This window comes from Fringilla coelebs, assembly GCF_963513975.1.
Source record: "Fringilla coelebs genome assembly, chromosome: 25".
Lineage (NCBI taxonomy): Eukaryota > Metazoa > Chordata > Aves > Passeriformes > Fringillidae > Fringilla > Fringilla coelebs.
In genome coordinates, this window is record NC_140051.1 from 2,407,712 (window position 1) to 2,424,756 (window position 17,045).

The following is a 17,045-nucleotide window of genomic DNA, read 5'->3' on the forward strand; positions in this document are numbered from 1 at the left end:
TCAGCTGGGATTTTAACAGCACATTTTCCCCCCTCAACCTCGTGGCTGAGGCATTTTAATGGAAGTTTTCTCCCGGTGAAAAGCTGCAATGTGCTCACATACCAGAAAATCTTGGCGCAGGTCATTAACAGGCAGTCGGGCTGATCCTGCCGGGGGTACGTTGAGCTGTGGGGAATATTTCACCTTCCCTGGGCTTCAGAGGAGATTCCATCCACACAGAAAGGCAGCCAAGCCTTGGTTTGGCCGCTCAGACCTGTCCCAAAGTCGTGCAGCTGCATTGCTCTTCAGGCATTCACTGTCACCTGCTGACCACTCTGTCCCTTGGCACCTTCCAGTCCCTTCCAAACCTCAGCAAAGCCGTCCCTCCCGTGCTCCCTGATTGCTTCCCTGCTCCCTGCTACCTCCCAAACAGCTCCTTGCTCTTTAATTCTGTGTCCTGCCAGCATTTTTAATCCCCTGTCTGTATTTCTTATCTGTGTGTCCATTTATTTCTGGGGCTGGGCTCACACCCACCATTCCCAGGTCAGAACCACAATCTGCAGGAGCACTCCAGCCTTCCTGGCAAGCTGCTGAGCCAAACTGATGATTTCCTCTGCTCTGGGAGCTACCAGGAGGAAAAGAACACCCTGTACTCCCAGGCAGCCAGGGACGCTCCCAAATCACCTCTGACACCCCAGAATCCAGGGCTCAGATAAATCTGAATCAGCCCCAGGGCCACAGGGATGGGGATTCCAGATCTGGGATGAGAGGAACTCTCTGGCTGGAGGTCCTCTGAGGGTTGTTTGTGCCCACTGGCCTCATGGCTCTTCCCTCCAGCCCCTGCTGGGATCCTCCTGGTTTTTTGCATAATCTCCTCTGAATAAATTCACTGTGTGAGTGGGGCCTTCTCCTTTTGCAGCTTTTGTCATGAGGATCTTTCTGTGCCTTCCTACCTTCTGGGCCCTCCCTCTCTTTTTGTATCCATTGCTTTCCTCCCTCCTTTCCACCTCTTAACTTTTCCTTCTCTTATTTTCAGCGCCGCTATTGTCCTGAAAAACGTTTCAAGGAGCCAATTTTGCTTGAGGGGAGCTGTGAAAATTTAGGGTTAAAGCTTGTGTGAGGTCACACAAAAAGCACTATTTGGACAAGAGTGATCTCCCTGCCTGGAAGCGTGGCTTTAAATGGATGTTTCCATTTATTTCTGTGCTCCTCCTCACAAAGCTCTTTCTGCAATGCCCTGATCCTGCTGCCACGGTGACCTTTGTGTTTGCAGAGAGACCTTTTGAAATCAAAGGGGCCCTTCAGCAGCATCTGCCCATCTGGAAATGATCACAGGGAAGGTGAAGGGCACATTGGGGGCGTTTGGAGAGCGAGTGCAGGCTCTGAAGTAACCCAGGTCCCCCATTTCTGGGAGAGGGACTCTGAAGGGGTCCCAGTTACATCCTCAGGGACGGGGATGCCTCCAGCATGGCTCACACCAGAGCTGTGGCACCGGGAGCCTGAGGAATCACATCAATATCCATTGACTTGAGGCAAGAACACGTTCAGAAAACTCTGAGTGTATTTCACTGCGGCTGCCCCATCCCTGGAGGTGTTCAAGGAGTTCTGGATGATGGATCCACGGGGCCAGGGCTGTGTTTGATGGATCCACGTGTGCATCCTGGGCTGTTTGATGGATCCATGTGCACAGCCTGGGCTGTGTTTGAGGGATCCATGTGCTCATCCCAGGCTCTGGGTGATGGATCCATGTGCTCAGCCTGGGCTCTGTGTGATGGATCCATGTGCTCATCCCGGGCTCTGGGTGATGGATCCATGTGCTCCCCCAGGGCTCTGGGTGATGGATCCATGTGCTCCCCAGGGCTCTGGGTGATGGATCCATGTGCTCATCCCGGGCTCTGGGTGATGGATCCATGTACTCCCCAGGGCTCTGGGTGATGGATCCATGTGTGCATCCAGGGCTGTTTGATGGATCCATGTGCTCATCCAGGGCTGTTTGATGGATCCATGTGCTCATCCCGGGCTCTGGGTGATGGATCCACGTGCGCAGCCTGGGCTCGGCCGCCGCTCGCCGCTCCCCCGCCGGCCCGGCGCTGTTCCTTTAACGACGGGGCGGGCGCTGCTCGGCGGGGCCGTCCCGGGTCCGGGGGGGAAGTGACGGGCGGGGGGCGAGGGCAGAGCCCGCGCAGGGAGGGAGGGACGGACGGACGGACGGCGGGACGGCCGGAGCGAGCGGGCGGGCGCTGAATGAGCCGGGCGAGCGAGCCGCCGCCGCGGGGCCGGGGGCGCGGCGGGGCCGCCTTCCCCCGCCGCCTTCCGCGCTCCGCCCGCGCCCCCCGCCCCATGCGCGCCCTGCGCTGAGCCCGGGGCGCGGGGGGATGCGCGGCCCGCGGCCGCGGCTGCCGGCGCTGCCCGCGCTGCTGTGGCTGGCGCTGGCCCCGCTGCCCGGCCCCGCGGCGCGGGCAGAGCTGCGGGTGCGGGTGCGGCTGCCCGGCGGGCAAGTGACGGAGGAGAGCCTGCAGGCCGACAGCGGCGCCGACTGCGTCAGCCTGGAGCTAAGGGCGGCCGACGGCGCCCTCGTCACGCTCACGGCGGATTTCAGACAGGTACGGGACGGGGGAGAGCATCCCCGGGGGCTTCGGGCAGGGAGCGACCTGGGGAGAGCATCCCCGGGGGTTTCGGATAAGAGCGGAGCTGGGAGAGCATCCCCGGGGGGTTCAGACCGGTATGGAGCGAGGAGAGCAAGGAGAGCATCCCCGGGTGTTTCGGGCAGGGACCGAGCTGGGAGAGCATCCCCGGGGGTTTCGGATAAGAGCGGAGCTGGGAGAGCATCCCGGGGGTTTCGGATAAGAGCGGAGCTGGGAGAGCATCCCCGGGTGCCGCGGGGTCCCGCGGTGGTGCCGGCGGGGCTGGAGGAAGGTAAAGGCTGCGGGATGGGAGCGCTGGCCCCTGGCACCCCGCGGGAGGGTCTGGTCAGGGCTTTTCGTGCACTCCGTGAGTGCTTTTTTGTGGGATGAGCGCTGGGGGTGGCGATCCTTCCCGTCCTCCCTCCACATCCGAGTCCATCCCAACTCGGGAGCTGGAGAATCTTGACTGGGGGTCCAGGAGCCAGAAGGACCCTCGGAATGCACAGGGAGAAGCCCATCCATCCATCTATCCATCCATCCATCCTCTCGCACGTCGGGGGCTTTGTTTGAGCTCTCCGGCGCAGCTCCAGGACAGTGAGCCAGGCTTGCTGTCCCCGCCGGTGTCACACCTGTGCCGGAGCTGCCTCCACGCTGGAAACAGAGGCTGAAAGATCCCAGTGGGGACGGGCAGCAGCTTCCCAGCCGAGTCCAGCAGCTCTGGTGCTCCTGCCTGAGTTGTGAGCAGCACAGCTTTGCAGAATTCCTCGGAGTTTTGCACAATTCCTCGGAGTTTTGCGGGGCAGGCTCAGCGCAGCCAGGCAGGGAGCAGGGGCAGGGCTGGGGAGATCTGGGGGTGTCCTGGCTCTGGTGTGGGGGTGTCCATGCCCTGCTGTAGCTCTGGGATGTCTCTCCACGGTGCCATGGGGTACAGCTGATCCCTCAGGTGGGTCCCTGCTGTCTTTGTGGGCTCACTGGTGTGACTGGCAGCGGTCAGGTCTGAGCACAGCCCTGCACCCTCTGCTCCCAGCCCGCAGTCAGGGAGGTGATGCTGCTGAGCTGAATCCCCAAATCCCACACATCCCATGGAGATGCCGAGCCTGGCTGGAGGCAGGGAGCTCCCACTGCCCAGGGAAGCACAGTTTGCCCCGGGTGGCACGGCTGTGTTATCTTCATTCCAACCCCCCGTCCTGGCTCTTTGCTCAGGTGGACTTTGCTTTGCAGCAGGAGGAAGCCCAGACCCATGAGATAGGAAGGTGCTGTGTCCCAGCCTGCTGTGAACCTTGGAGCCTTTTTGCCAGGGATTGTTCTGGTGCCTCTTCCCTATTCAATCTCAGTCTCCCTGCGAGCCCCTCAGGTGTCCCTTTGTCCCTTTTCCTCCCTGAGGTGCCAGCATGGTGATTTTGGAAGTGGTGGCATATTTCAAATGGGGCACGTTTCAAATACTCCAGCACATGTGCAGGGAAGCAGCCCTGTGACTCCTATTAAAGAAAATATTAAATAGTTGCAAACCATGGCACAGCAGGGAGGTTAGGAAGGGCTCTGATTGCAAACTTGCACATTCCCAGGCCAGGGAAATCCAAACTCCCTGCAGATCCTCTAGGCAGGTCCTTTGGGAACCTGGGGTGTGACCTGGTGATTTTTTCAGCATTTTTCATTTGCTTCAGCTCCTCCTGAGAGCTCAGGGCTGACCCACAAACCCCACTGAGTGTGTGCTACATCCTCTCCCCCTCCCATCCTTACTGAGCTGAATTTCTTCTGGGTTGGGGCTCTCTGGGTTAAATCCTGAGCTCCACAGCCCCTGCTGGAAGTGCTGGTCCCTGGAGGGCTTTGCAAGCATCCAACTCGCAGAAGTGCATTCCTGACCCTCAGTTTTAGGGCAGCTGGGGCCTGACTCTGGGAAACAGCAGGGAAAAGCCAGGGGAACATAAAGGAGCGGGGAGCTGCTTTGTGGTGAGGTGAGTAATGTGTGAGCAGGCAGCAGCCTGGCCGGGCTTCCCCCTCTGACCTGCTGCAGCTGCACCCAGACAGTTCCTGCTCTGCCCTGCTGCTCCTCTCGCTCAAATTGCACAACTCCCGCCCGCTCTGGAGGTCGTGGGGCTCTGCGTGCTCCCAAAAGCAGCTGGGGTTGTTGTCTGCTGCCCTTGAGCCTGATGATGTGGCCAGGATGCTGGGGTTTTTCCACAAATGATTTTTCCATTCCTCTGGCTCAAACTGCAGGGGGTTTGTCCAAAGTCAGGGGTTTATTTGCTTTTTTTTTTTTAATTATTTTTTATTTTTTTTCTCTGCTGGCAGTTTGTGGTTGCCAGACCAGGGGCTGGAGAAGAAAGGAGCTAAATGAGATCATTGTTCATTGCTTTGCTCTGACACTGGTGGGACTTGAGCAGTGCCTGGGGCTTCCACAGGACTGGGATTTTCTTTGCTCTTCCATCCCTGCCTGCCTCCAGAGCTGGAGCTGTGTCCTCAGAGCACACCAGGTTATTTTCTCCTTGGTGCAGCACAAACTGGGCAGTGAGAGTTCAAACTGGGCTCATTTTCTGGCCAGAGCAGGGGTGCCCCCTTCTTTTCTTGTAGTTTGAAAGAAGGGAATGAAAACCCTTCTTTTTCTGTGGTCAGGCATAAAATGTATTGCAAAAAATCAAATTTTTAATTGCAAAAAAAAAAAATGAGGGGGCTCAGCAACCCTGAGTGTGGTGTCTGGTTGGAGTGGAGTGAGGTTGCCAGTTGTTAAACACGGCCTGAGAACAAAGTGGGTGGGTTTATTTCAAGGTCAGCACAAAGATAGGGAGAAGTTTCTCTTCCCTTTCCATTGCTGGAAAAGTTGGGCTTGGAAACACGAGGGAGGAAGCTTTAACCCTTGCACTGCCAGTCCTTTCTGTGTTGATAAAGCTGCTGTGGGATGTTTTTGGGGTGGTGGTGTCAGAATTTCCTCATGCCAGGGGGCCACGTGTTAGGTGACAAATCACCAGCTGGCACGGGAAGCATCTGACCACGGATTTTATCTGTGTGGTTTGGAAAGGAGCTTCTTCTCTGAACAGATACCAAAAGTAGGAACTGAGGGACGTTCAGGAGTCTTTGGGAGGGGTCATTGAAACACCCTGGTGTTTGTTACTCGGTAGAATTGTATTTATTGCTCAGAAAATTTGCTTTTTATTGCCCTCTCCCAGCCCATCCTTGATCTGCCTCTTCAGATACCTGAATATAAGAGGCAGCACATCCAAATTCTCCATTCCAGAGACAGAGGGGTTAAAAACCACAATCCCCACCCATTCAGGGTAGCTCAGCTGGCTGGACCCCGGCTGTGGATGCAGCACTGAGTTCCCTGTGCCGTGCAAACTCCTGGAATTCTGGCCAGCTGTGCTCCATCCCTGGGGCAAAGGCTGCCGACAGCAGCGCAGGATTGAGCCCAGCCGTGCTGGTGTCACCCCCTGTCCCCAGCAGCACATCCTCCTCCTCCCCTGTGCCACTGCAAAGACAAAACTGGGTCCCCACAGCAGCACTGATGTCCTTAGGGGAGAGAAACTTGGCAGGAGGAAGGCACTGAAGTGATTTATTTCCCTGGGAACTGCTTTGCTCCGCTCGATTCGTGGATTCGTTGCTGGGCTGGGAGCTGGACCACACAGGCTTGTAAATCCCTGCTGGAAAAAATCCCCAGGCAGGGGGGGCTGAGCTGCTCTCGCCCCCAGATGACAGCCAGCCTCTGGTGAGGGCAGGCTGGGGAGGGAAGGAGCTGGAGGATTTCCCTGCTCCTCCTTGGGAGTGCCTTGGGCAGGCACAGGCAGCAGTGGGATTTTGGGAGAGCTGATTTCTGTGCTGAAACAGTGGGATTTTGGGAATGGGAGCACTGATATCCCTGCTGAAACTGGGATTTGGGGAGTGGGGGCACTGATATCCCTGCTGAAACTGGGATTTTGGGAATGGGAGCACTGATATCCCTGCTGAAACTGGGATTTGGGGAGTGGGGGCACTGATATCCCTGCTGAAACTGGGATTTTGGGAATGGGAGCACTGATATCCCTGCTGAAACTGGGATTTTGGGAGTGGGAGCACTGATATCCCTGCTGAAACTGGGATTTTGGGAATGGGAGCACTGATATCCCTGCTGAAACTGGGATTTGGGGAGTGGGAGCACTGATATCCCTGCTGAAACAGCGGGATTTTGGGAGTGGGGGCACTGATATCCCTGCTGAAACAGCGGGATTTTGGGAGTGGGAGCACTGATATCCCTGCTGAAACTGGAATTTTGGGAATGGGAGCACTGATATCCCTGCTGAAACTGGAATTTTGGGAGTGGCAGCACTGATATCCCTGCTGAAACTGGGATTTTGGGAGTGGCAGCACTGATATCCCTGCTGAAACTGGGATTTGGGGAGTGGGGGCACTGATATCCCTGCTGAAACTGGGATTTGGGGAGTAGGGGCACTGATATCCCTGCTGAAACTGGGATTTTGGGAGTGGGGGCACTGATATCCCTGCTGAAACTGGGATTTTGGGAATGGGAGCACTGATATCCCTGCTGAAATTGGGATTTTGGGAGTGGGAGCACTGATATCCCTGCTGAAACAGTGGGATTTTGTGAGCACTGATTTCCATGCTGTAACAATGGGATTTTTTGGGAGTGGGAGCACTGATTTCTGTGCTGAAATAGCGGGATTTTGGGAGTGGGAGCACTGATTTCCATTGTGTAACAGTGGCATTTTGGGAGTGGGGGCACTGATATCCCTGCTGAAACTGGGATTTGGGGAGTGGGGGCACTGATATCCCTGCTGAAACTGGGATTTGGGGAGTGGGGGCACTGATATCCCTGCTGAAACAGCAGGATTTTGGGAATGGGAGCACTGATTTCTGTGCTGAACCAGCAGGATTTTGGGAGCACTGATCCCTGTGCTGTAACAGCAGATTTTGGGAGTGGGAGCACTGATTTCCATGGTGTAACAGCAGATTTTGGGAATGGGAGCACTGATTTCCATGATATAACAGCAGGATTTTGGGAGCACTGCTTTCCCTGCTGCCCTGAGCAGCCGCTGTGGCCTTGCTGCAGGGCTGGCTGTCCCCTGCAGGGTTTGTCACCCATCCCCAGGTGTCACTGCCCCACTCAGGGCTGAGGATTCCCCACCCTGAGTTCTCTGGAGAGTCCCTCTCTACTCTGCTCTGCTGGGACTTGTTCCCTGCTGGGAAATTCTGCAGGAACATGGAGTTCAGGCTGCTGTTTGCTGCTTGGCTGGGTACCCACCTTGGCAGTGATTCACTGCTTTTCCTGCTGGGAAAAGGAGGCTGGGGAGGGGAAGGTGCTCTCCAAGCTTTGGGGAAAGCTTTGGTGCCTCTTTGTTACATACATATAGAAATAATATCAAATATTTTATATTTTATGTTATTACTAATATTTATTTTATAAATATTTTATATGTATATCTATTTATTTTATAAATATTTTATATGTATATCTATTTATTTTATAAATATTTTATATTTTATAAAATATGGTTTAGGCCCTGCTATTCTAGCTAAGCTAGCTTTAGCTTTTAAGTTCCTTATAAGTTCCCATAAGGAAAAAATCATAAGAATAAAGGCAGTGAACAACCTATTCTAGTAAGAAAAATAAGTTTGTACCTGCATAAGCAATAAATCTGTCCCATGAGAATCAGTGAAGAAAATATATAAACTACGCAGATTAACTCTTTAAAATATATATATTATATATATATATAAAAAATATATAATATATATAATATATAAATAATATATATTAACTTGTAAATATAGAAACATTATGAATAAAATATCAATATAAATAGAAACAAATAAAATTATATGTAAACATAAATGTATAAATATATAAATATATATTATAATGACTATGATATTTATAATTATCATCATAAATTTTATATATATATTATATAAAATATAAATATAGAAATTACCTAAAATATATAAACTTTAAAATATATAAACCAACTCTCTATAACCAAATACAGAGATCTGACAGACATACAGCCTGGCCATTTACTGACCAATACACACAAATAAATAAGTGTATTGTTAGCCAATTAAGTCTGACACATTCCTTCTGATATTTCCTGTAAATATGAGCTTTGTGACTAAAGAAGGGCCTTTTGTGCATGAAGAAACTGAGTCCTGTCTGCTTAGTAAAGCTCTTTTTCCCTCTGGAATCTTTTTGAAGCAGCCTGGTTTGGTTCTTGCTCCACCTGGGGCTGCAGGGAGAGAGGGACCGAAGCCAGGCAAGAGAAGAGTCTGGTTTTGCTCAGGACAGAGTGGTCACTGCAAGGTCCAGCTAAAGGTGGGATTTTCCCCCCTCAGAATGCCAGATCCTTGAATAAAAAGCTTTTTTTAAAGCTGTTTGAATATTGTCAGCCCAGCCTGCCCCAGTGCATCTCCCTTCTGGAAATCCCTGGCAGTTTGGGCAGAGGGAGTTGTGAGTTCCTCGTCTGCATCAGCCCTGAGGAGGAAAGAGCTGCCTGGCTGAAGGCTAATTCTTAAATAGATGGATCAGGAGGATTAATCAGCTGCTCAGCACGTTCTCATTTTACAGAAATTGCCTCCAACCTGGGAAGTGCTGCATCGTTTTTAATCTCCTGCCTGTGGAGGTTTTCGGCCTGAATGCAAAACGTGGCTGTCCCTGCTTGCTTTTCCCAGCCTGTTCAAAGGGAATTGGAATTAAACCCTCAGCTGAGGAATATGCCAGAGTCAGCTGCTGCTTTTAGTCCACTCATCCACGGGCCCTGCGTGCTGGGGGAGCTCCCAGCTGGAAGCTGGAAGGCAGCTGGGCCAAATGTGGATGGGGAATGTGGATTGTTCCAGTGCCTCAGTGGGACACCTCTCGGGAAAAAAAGTAAAAATTCTGCAGCGATTTCACAAGAATTTTTGGAATCTCTTTCTTCTCAGTGCCCTGCTCTGCATGGTGCAGTCAGCAATTGCAGCAGTGAGATGATTCCTCCCATCCTGGGGGGTGGAAATGCTGTTCTTGCAGCTGTCCAGATGTGCACTGAATGGCATTCCCGGTGCTCCTCTGGGCATGGGAGAGAAGGCAGGAAATAAATAGTGGGCTCAGTGAGCAGGAAAGCTCAGCTGGAAAAGAGAAATGCTCCTTTTTGGGGCAGAGGGGGGATGGAAAAGAGAGATGCTCCTTCCTGGGGCAGGGGGATGATGGAAAAGAGGCAGGGGGAGGCTGGAAAAGAGAGATGCTCCCCTTCTGGGGCAGGGGGAGGATGGATGGAAAAGAGAGATGCTCCTTTTTGGGGCAGGGGGAGGCTGGAAAAGGGAAATGCTCCTTCCTGGGGCAGAGAGAGGCTGGAAAAGAGAAATGCTCCTTTTTGGGGCAGAGGGAGGCTGGAAAAGAGAAATGCTCCTTTCTAGGGCAGAGGGAGGATGGAAAAGAGAGATGCTCCTTTTTGGGGCAGAGGGAGGCTGGCAGAGGCCAGGGCAGTGAGCCATCCACAGGAGGAGAGGGATCTGAGCAGCTGGCACAGCTGTGCCCCCCCTGTGTCTGCCCAGCTCTCTGTGCAGGGTTTGGCTGCAGGAGGTGCCAGAGGCAGGGGTTGGTCTCTCTGTTCCAGCCCGTGGAGTGGGATGGGATGGCAAATTCCCACAGAATTCCCATGGCTGCCCCTGAAGCCAGAGGCAGGGATTGATCCCTGCAAAGAAATCAGGCACAGGGTCCTGCTGGTGGCCAAGGAATTCTGTGGCTCTGCAGGAAGTAACTGGGGCTGATTTCCAAGCTGGTTCTGGAAATGCAATTCGTGTTATAGAAAATGACAAAATTAGTGACCTGGACAGAAAAGGAAGTCAGCTGCAGCTGATCATCATGGCTCCTGCTGCCTTTAACAATTCCATGTTCACTTCTGTTCCACACACTCAGGGATGAGCAACTTTTTCTCTGCTTGTCAAGAAGCAAGTGAGGGAAGGCAGCAGGGGAAATCTGGGGCTGCTTACTCAGTAAGGCATGAAGATGATGATGATGGCTGTGTGAGATTTGCTCAGCAAAACCAATCGAGGCTCCCTGGGGCTTTGCTTCCCTTCTTGGGAGAGCACAGGAACCCTCAGCTCTTGGGTGTGGGATGTGACCTGGCAGCAATTTGGCCTTGCCACAGTGGGGCTGTGAAAACCCTTCATTCTCTGCAGACACCAGGGGTTGTGCTGCAGGCTTTGGGGTGGGATTGGAGCTGGGATCACCCCCCTGTGCTCAGGCAGCACAAGCAGGAGACCTCTGGCTTTGTTTTAGGGCTGGAGCCTTTCTCTTTGACCCTGACCTCTCAGTTCACCTCACCCGTGCCAAAGATTTGCAGCTCTCACTCTTGTTATTTCTCTCTCTGTGTCAGGAGGTGAAGATTTTCCGTGCCTTAATCCTGGGGGAGCTGGAGAGGGGCCAGAGCCAGTTCCAGGCCCTCTGCTTTGTGACCCGGCTGCACCGCAACGAGATCATCCCCAGCGAGTCCATGGCGAAGCTGCGCCAGGTACGGGGCTCCCTCCTCCCCTCCAGCCAGGAATCCTCAGGGTTTTCCTGCCCACTCAGATTTAAATCCCAACAACCCCTGGAAAGATTGTCCAAGCTCCTCCTCAGCATGGGAGCCATGTGGGGATGGCTCTGGTGTCCCTCCACCCTGATCCTGTCTGTCCTGGGGTGAACAGCTCCGTGTTTGAGGTGCTGCCGCAGGGCTGGGACCTGCTGGACTTTGCTTTCCTTGGGGTCTTTTATTCCTCCCGTGGTTCCCACTCAGATTTAAGTCCCTATAACCCCCAGAAAGATTGTCCAAGCTCCCTCCTCCCCTCCAGCCAGGAATCCTTGGGGTTTTCCTGCCTGGATGCCCTCCCCAGGCTCCTGCCTGGCTGCTCAGCTCTTCAGCCCACCCCTCCTGCTTGAGGGGTTTGGTGTTAAACTGAGTTTATCAGTGGTATTGACCCAGATTTAGCTGAGCCTCGTTGGTGTCGGGGTTTAGTTGAGCCTAATTTGTATTGAGGGTGTGAAAATCCCTGCCCCAGTGAGGCCAGGACTGATCTGGGACCACTTAGCAGGACAAAACATGGAGAAACCACCACAGGCAAGGGTAACACCTTGTGGTTTCAGCACCAACAGGTTATTTTAAGGTGCCTCTCACCCAGGTAGGGCGCAGGTGCACATCTGTTCTCACACCTGGTGTTGGCACCACATCTGTAAGGACTGAGATGCGCCCAGGATCGAAGCTGTGATGATTTTCCCCTGCAGAAAAACCCCCGGACGGTGAGGCAGGCGGAGGAGGTGCGAGGGCTGGAGCACCTCAGCATGGACGTGGCTGTCAACTTCAGCAAGGCAGCCCAGCTGAGCTCCCACATCCACAACGTCTGCGCAGAGGCCAGGGAGGCCATTTACACCCGCGAGGAGGATGTCAAGTTCTGGCTGGAGAAAGGTGATTTCCCCGGAGCCGCTCCTGTCAGTGGGCTGGCACGCTGCCGTGGAGGCTCCTGCCAGGTTTCTGGGGATCAGCACTGATTGTTTTGGCTCTGAGGCACGTGTGTCACCCTGCCTGTGTGTGAGCACATCTCGCTCCTCCTGCTGGCGCTCCCTGAGTGAACCTAATTTGGGATTTTAAAAGTAACCTTTTCACCTGCTCCACCACCCAGAGGAAGCACAACACTGGTTTTGTGTCTTTTGGCTCGCTGTCCCCGGGGTCTTTTGTTCTCCTGTGGTTCCTATTCAGATTTAAGTCCCTGGAGATGCTCTGTCCAACCTCCTCCTTGACGTGGGGACTGTGCAGAGATACCAGAGCTGGTTTTGGTGGCTGCTTCCTTTGGCTTTACCTCATGGCAGCACCCTGAGGGATGTCAGGTCACCCTGAGGGATGTCTGTTCACCCTGAGGGATGTCAGGTCACCCTGAGGGATGTCAGTTCACCCTGAGGGATGTCTGTTCACCCTGAGGGGTGTCAGGTCACCCTGAGGGATGTCAGTTCACCCTGAGGGATGTCAGGTCACCCTGAGGGATGTCTGTTCACCCTGAGGGGTGTCAGGTCACCCTGAGGGATGTCAGTTCACCCTGAGGGATGTCAGGTCACCCTGAGGGATGTCTGTTCACCCTGAGGGATGTCAGGTCACCCTGAGGGATGTCAGGTCACCCTGAGGGATGTCAGTTCACCCTCAGGGATGTCTGTTCGAGGTGCTGCCAGACCTTGCTTTCCTTGGGGTCTTTCACTCTCCCATGGCTCCCATTCAGATTTAAGTCCCAATAACCTCTGGAAAGGTTTTCCAAGCTCCTCTTCAGCCTGGGGGCTGTGTGGGGATGACTTTGGTGGCTCTGTCCTTTGGTGTCCCTCCACCTTGAGCCTGTCTGTCCTTGCTCCCACAGGGGTGAACAGCTCCATGTTCGAGGTGCTGCCGCAGAGCTTGGAACTTACTTTCCCTGGGGTTTTTTATTCCTCCCATGGTTCCCATTCAGATTTAAGTCCCAATAACTCCCAGAAAGATTGTCCAGCCTCCTTTTCAGCATGGGAGCCATGTGGGGATGACTTTGGTGGCTGTTCCCTCCACCTTGAGTCTGTCTGTCCTTGCTCCCCCAGGGGTGAACAGCTCCATGTTCGAGGTGCTGCTGCAGGGCTCGGAGCTGCCAGACCTTGCTTTCCTTGGAGTCTTATTCCTCCCATGTTTCCCATTCAGATTTAAATCCCAACAACTCCTGGAAAGATTGTCCAAGCTCCTCCTCAGCATGGGAGCCATGTGGGGATGGCTCTGGTGTCCCTCCACCCTGATCTTGTCTGTCCTTGCTCCCGCAGGGGTGAACAGCATCATGTTCGAGGTGCTGCCGCAGGGCTGGGACCTGCCGGACTTTGCTTTCCTTGGGGTCTTTTATTCCTCCTGTGATTCCCATTCAGATTTTAGTCCAAACAGCCCTTGGAAGCATTTTCCAATCTCCTCCTCAGCATGGGAGCCATGTGGGGATGACTGGTGGCCATTCCCTCCACCCTGATCTCTGTCCTTGCTCCCGCAGGGGTGAACAGCTCCATGTTTGAGGTGCTGCCGCGGAGCTTGGAACTTACTTTCCCTGGGGTTTTTTATTCCTCCCATGGTTCCCACTCAGATTTAAGTCCCAATAACCTCCTCAGCCTGGAAGCTGCGTGGGGATGACTTTGGTGTCCCTCCACCCTGATCCTGTCTGTCCTTACTCCTGCAGGAGTGAACAGCTCCACGTTTAAGGTGCTGCTGCAGGGCTGGGACCTGCTGGACTTTGCTTTCCTTGGGGTCTTTTATTCCTCCTGTGATTCCCATTCAGATTTTAGTCCAAACAGCCCTTGGAAGCATTTTCCAACCTCCTCCTCAGCATGGGAGCCATGTGGGGATGACTGGTGGCTGTTCCCTCCACCCTGATGCTGTCTGTCCTTGCTCCCGCAGGAGTGGACAGCATCATGTTCGAGGTGCTGCCGCAGGGCTGGGACCTGCTGGACTTTGCTTTCCTTGGGGTCTTTTATTCCTCCCATGGTTCCCACTCAGATTTAAGTCCCAATAACCTCCTCAGCCTGGAAGCCGCGTGGGGATAGCTCTGGTGTCCCTCCACCCTGATCCTGTCTGTCCTTGCTCCCGCAGGGGTGGACGGCTCCATGTTCGAGGTGCTGCCGCAGGGCTGGGACCTGCCGGACTTTGCTTTCCTTGGGGTCTTTTATTCCTCCTGTGATTCCCATTCAGATTTTAGTCCAAACAGCCCTTGGAAGCATTTTCCAATCTCCTCCTCAGCATGGGAGCCATGTGGGGATGACTGGTGGCCATTCCCTCCACCCTGATCTCTGTGCTTGCTCCCGCAGGGGTGAACAGCTCCATGTTTGAGGTGCTGCCGCGGAGCTTGGAACTTACTTTCCCTGGGGTTTTTTATTCCTCCCATGGTTCCCATTCAGATTTAAGTCCCAATAACTCCCAGAAAGATTGTCCAGCCTCCTCCTCAGCATGGGAGCCATGTGGGGATGACTTTGGTGTCCCTCCACCCTGATCCTGTCTGTCCTTGCTCCCGCAGGAGTGAACAGCATCATGTTCGAGGTGCTGCCGCAGGGCTGGGACCTGCTGGACTTTGCTTTCCCTGGGGTCTTTTATTCCTCCTGTGGTTCCCACTCAGATTTAAGTCCAAACAGCCCTTGGAAGCATTTTCCAACCTCCTCCTCAGCCTGGAAGCCGCGTGGGGATGACTTTGGTGTCCCTCCCCGCTGATGCTGTCTGTGCTTGCTCCCGCAGGGGTGGACGGCTCCATGTTCGAGGTGCTGCCGCAGGGCTCGGAGCTGCCGGGGCTGCAGCGCTGCGGGCTGTGTGCGGAGCGCTGGCGGCCCTGCCTGTGCAGCTACTCGCTGAGCATCGAGTGGTACCCCTGCATGCTCAAGTACTGCAAGAGCCGCGACGCCGCGGGCAGGGTCAGCTCCTACAAGTGCGGCATCCGCAGCTGCCAGAAGGGCTACACCTTCCACTACTACGTGCCTCAAAAGCAGCTCTGCCTCTGGGATGAGGAAACCTAGAGCCAGGCCGGGCTTGCTGGGGGTGGCTCGTCTGCCCCAGCGGGGAGCTGGCTGCTCCCAGGAAGGAGAGCTGTTCACACGGTGCCTTGTGCTCTGTGCCTTTCCTCGTGGCCTTTCCTCCCCGTGGATTGCTGCCTCGTGCTGTGAGCAGCAGGCTCAGCTCGCTGGGTGGTGATGCTCTGGCTGCCTGGAGCAGGAGGTGCAGGTTTTGGGGTGAAGCACAGGGGAAGGGGTGTGCTGCCCTGCTCTGCAGCTCAAAGGGCGCTTCCCAGCCTCGAGCTGAGCGGGCAGGGCGAGGATCTTGCTGAGCTGACGTCTCTGCTGCTGAAGAACCCCCTCCGCTGCCTTCAGCACCTCCTGGTGACACAGCCACGGGGAAGCAGCTGGTTTTTGGGACCACAGCCCCTGAACCAGGGGGCTTTGAAGCTCACCCAAAGCAAGAGCCTGCCTGTAGCTTTTCCTAGTGCCTGACTTGCTGTTATATCCCCCTGTGGATGGAAGCCACACCAGGGGGATATAGCCCAGCATCTTGTGCCCCTGAAGGGCTGCTAATTAGGGCTTTAATTAATCCCTATCTAGACTAGCGAAGGCCCAACTTTTTGTGTTGGTCTTGTGACTGTTCCACTAAGAAAGAACCATCTAGAGACTCGTGGCTATCACCATAACCCTGTGGTTGGGAAGAGGAGAGGAGGAGGAGGATCCCAGGTGGGTTTTGAAGAAGACAGGATTCTACATCCACGTCCAGTTTTATGTCCTGCTCTGCCAGCTATTCACAAGAAGCTCTTAAATAACTGTAACTGCTTTGCTGTGCCTTGGTTTCCCCCATATGTTAAACAAGGGTGACACTGAAGTTGTCCTTGGCCCTGGAATATTCCTGGAGAGAGCAGACAAAAAGCACTGGAAGTGCTGCTTGGGTCTGTGTCCTCTTCCACTCAAATTAGGACAAGCACAGAGGGGAGAGAAGCTCTTGAGGAGCCCCTGTGCCTCCTGGTGAAAAGCCTTCACAATGTGCCTTTTTGCCTAAAAGACAGGAATTTTTGCAAAAGAAGAAAAGAAAGAATTTGGTCGCAATTATTTTTGTATCAATCGCTTAAGGGGGTGGGGGGAGAAGGGAAAAGTATTTTAATATTGGAACATGAAGTAAAACACACTTGAAATGAATTTTTTTTTTTAAGACAAATTATTTATCATTTGTAAGGTAAAATAAACTGATTTTTTAAAGCATCCTTGGCCTAAAACTTCCTCTGTGCATGATACTCTGTGTGTGAATTCAGGTTTGTTCCTTTAGGGGTGAGGCTCAAACCTGCACCTGCTGAAGAGCCCTGGACTGGGGGGGCATGTGCAGGAATTTTGGGCTCAGCAAAAATTTTGGGCTCAGTTTTGGTGCTGCACCTCAGACCCTCCACAGGGAGAGGTTTGGCTCATCCCAAGCAGTTGTGGGAGCTCTGCTGGATAAACCCAGCCCTAGAAGCAGATCCTGAGGGCTGGGGGCTGCTCCTCTCACCCAGTGGTCCCACGAGGCTTTTCTGGGTGTGGAAAATATTCCTGGTGAACAGAGAAAATATTCCTGGTGAAAACAGAAAATATTCCTGATGAATGGAGAAAATATTCCCGGTGAATTCTTCCAGGAAAATTTAAATTTAAAATAGATAAAATGTAAATTTAAAATGGCTCCAGCTGAAGAGGGCAGCACTTTGGGGCCAGCCCGGAGCTGCCGGTGGCTGCCGGAGGGAGCGATGAAATGTGGAGTTCGGATTCCCTCTAGCGTGGGGAATGCGGTTTGGGAGCAGCACCTCCAGCGCTTCTCCGCCTCATTTCACACGAGCAGCCAACATTTCACCCTTTTCCGGGCAGGGGGGACTTTGTGCTGGACAGGGGGTGTTCTCTGCTCTCGGTGGGGTTTTGTCCCGGGAATTGGGGTCAAACCCCGCTCTGGGGCAGGCGGGCCGTGAGCAGGGCGGGGT

General features: G+C 53.8%; 1 protein-coding gene across 2 annotated transcripts; it reads left to right on the forward strand.

Moving 5' to 3' along the window:
- The first annotated feature begins 2,320 nt into the window (after nucleotides 1-2,320).
- OAF (out at first homolog) lies at nucleotides 2,321-16,224 on the forward strand. Of its 2 annotated transcripts, none has more exons than XM_084221490.1 (4): nucleotides 2,321-2,582; nucleotides 10,940-11,074; nucleotides 11,824-12,004; nucleotides 14,807-16,224. In XM_084221490.1, the coding sequence occupies exons 1-4, from the start codon at nucleotides 2,355-2,357 to the stop codon at nucleotides 15,079-15,081; spliced, it is 819 nt and encodes a 272-aa protein (XP_084077616.1). In that variant the 5' UTR covers nucleotides 2,321-2,354; the 3' UTR covers nucleotides 15,082-16,224. The 2 variants fall into 2 exon arrangements, with proteins under 2 accessions (XP_084077616.1, XP_084077617.1); XM_084221491.1 differs by lacking the exon at nucleotides 14,807-16,224 and adding an exon at nucleotides 14,171-14,738.
- The last annotated feature ends 821 nt before the right edge of the window (nucleotides 16,225-17,045 follow it).

What these genes read in the sequence shown, in the direction of transcription:
- OAF (XM_084221490.1), top strand. Translation starts at nt 2,355, where the DNA reads ATGCGCGGCCCGCGGCCGCGGCTGCCGGCGCTGCCCGCGCTGCTGTGG. An exon ending in TCACGGCGGATTTCAGACAG is followed by an intron (nt 2,583 to 10,939) that starts GTACGGGACGGG and finishes TCTCTGTGTCAG; the next exon opens with GAGGTGAAGATTTTCCGTGC. An exon ending in CAAGTTCTGGCTGGAGAAAG is followed by an intron (nt 12,005 to 14,806) that starts GTGATTTCCCCG and finishes TTGCTCCCGCAG; the next exon opens with GGGTGGACGGCTCCATGTTC.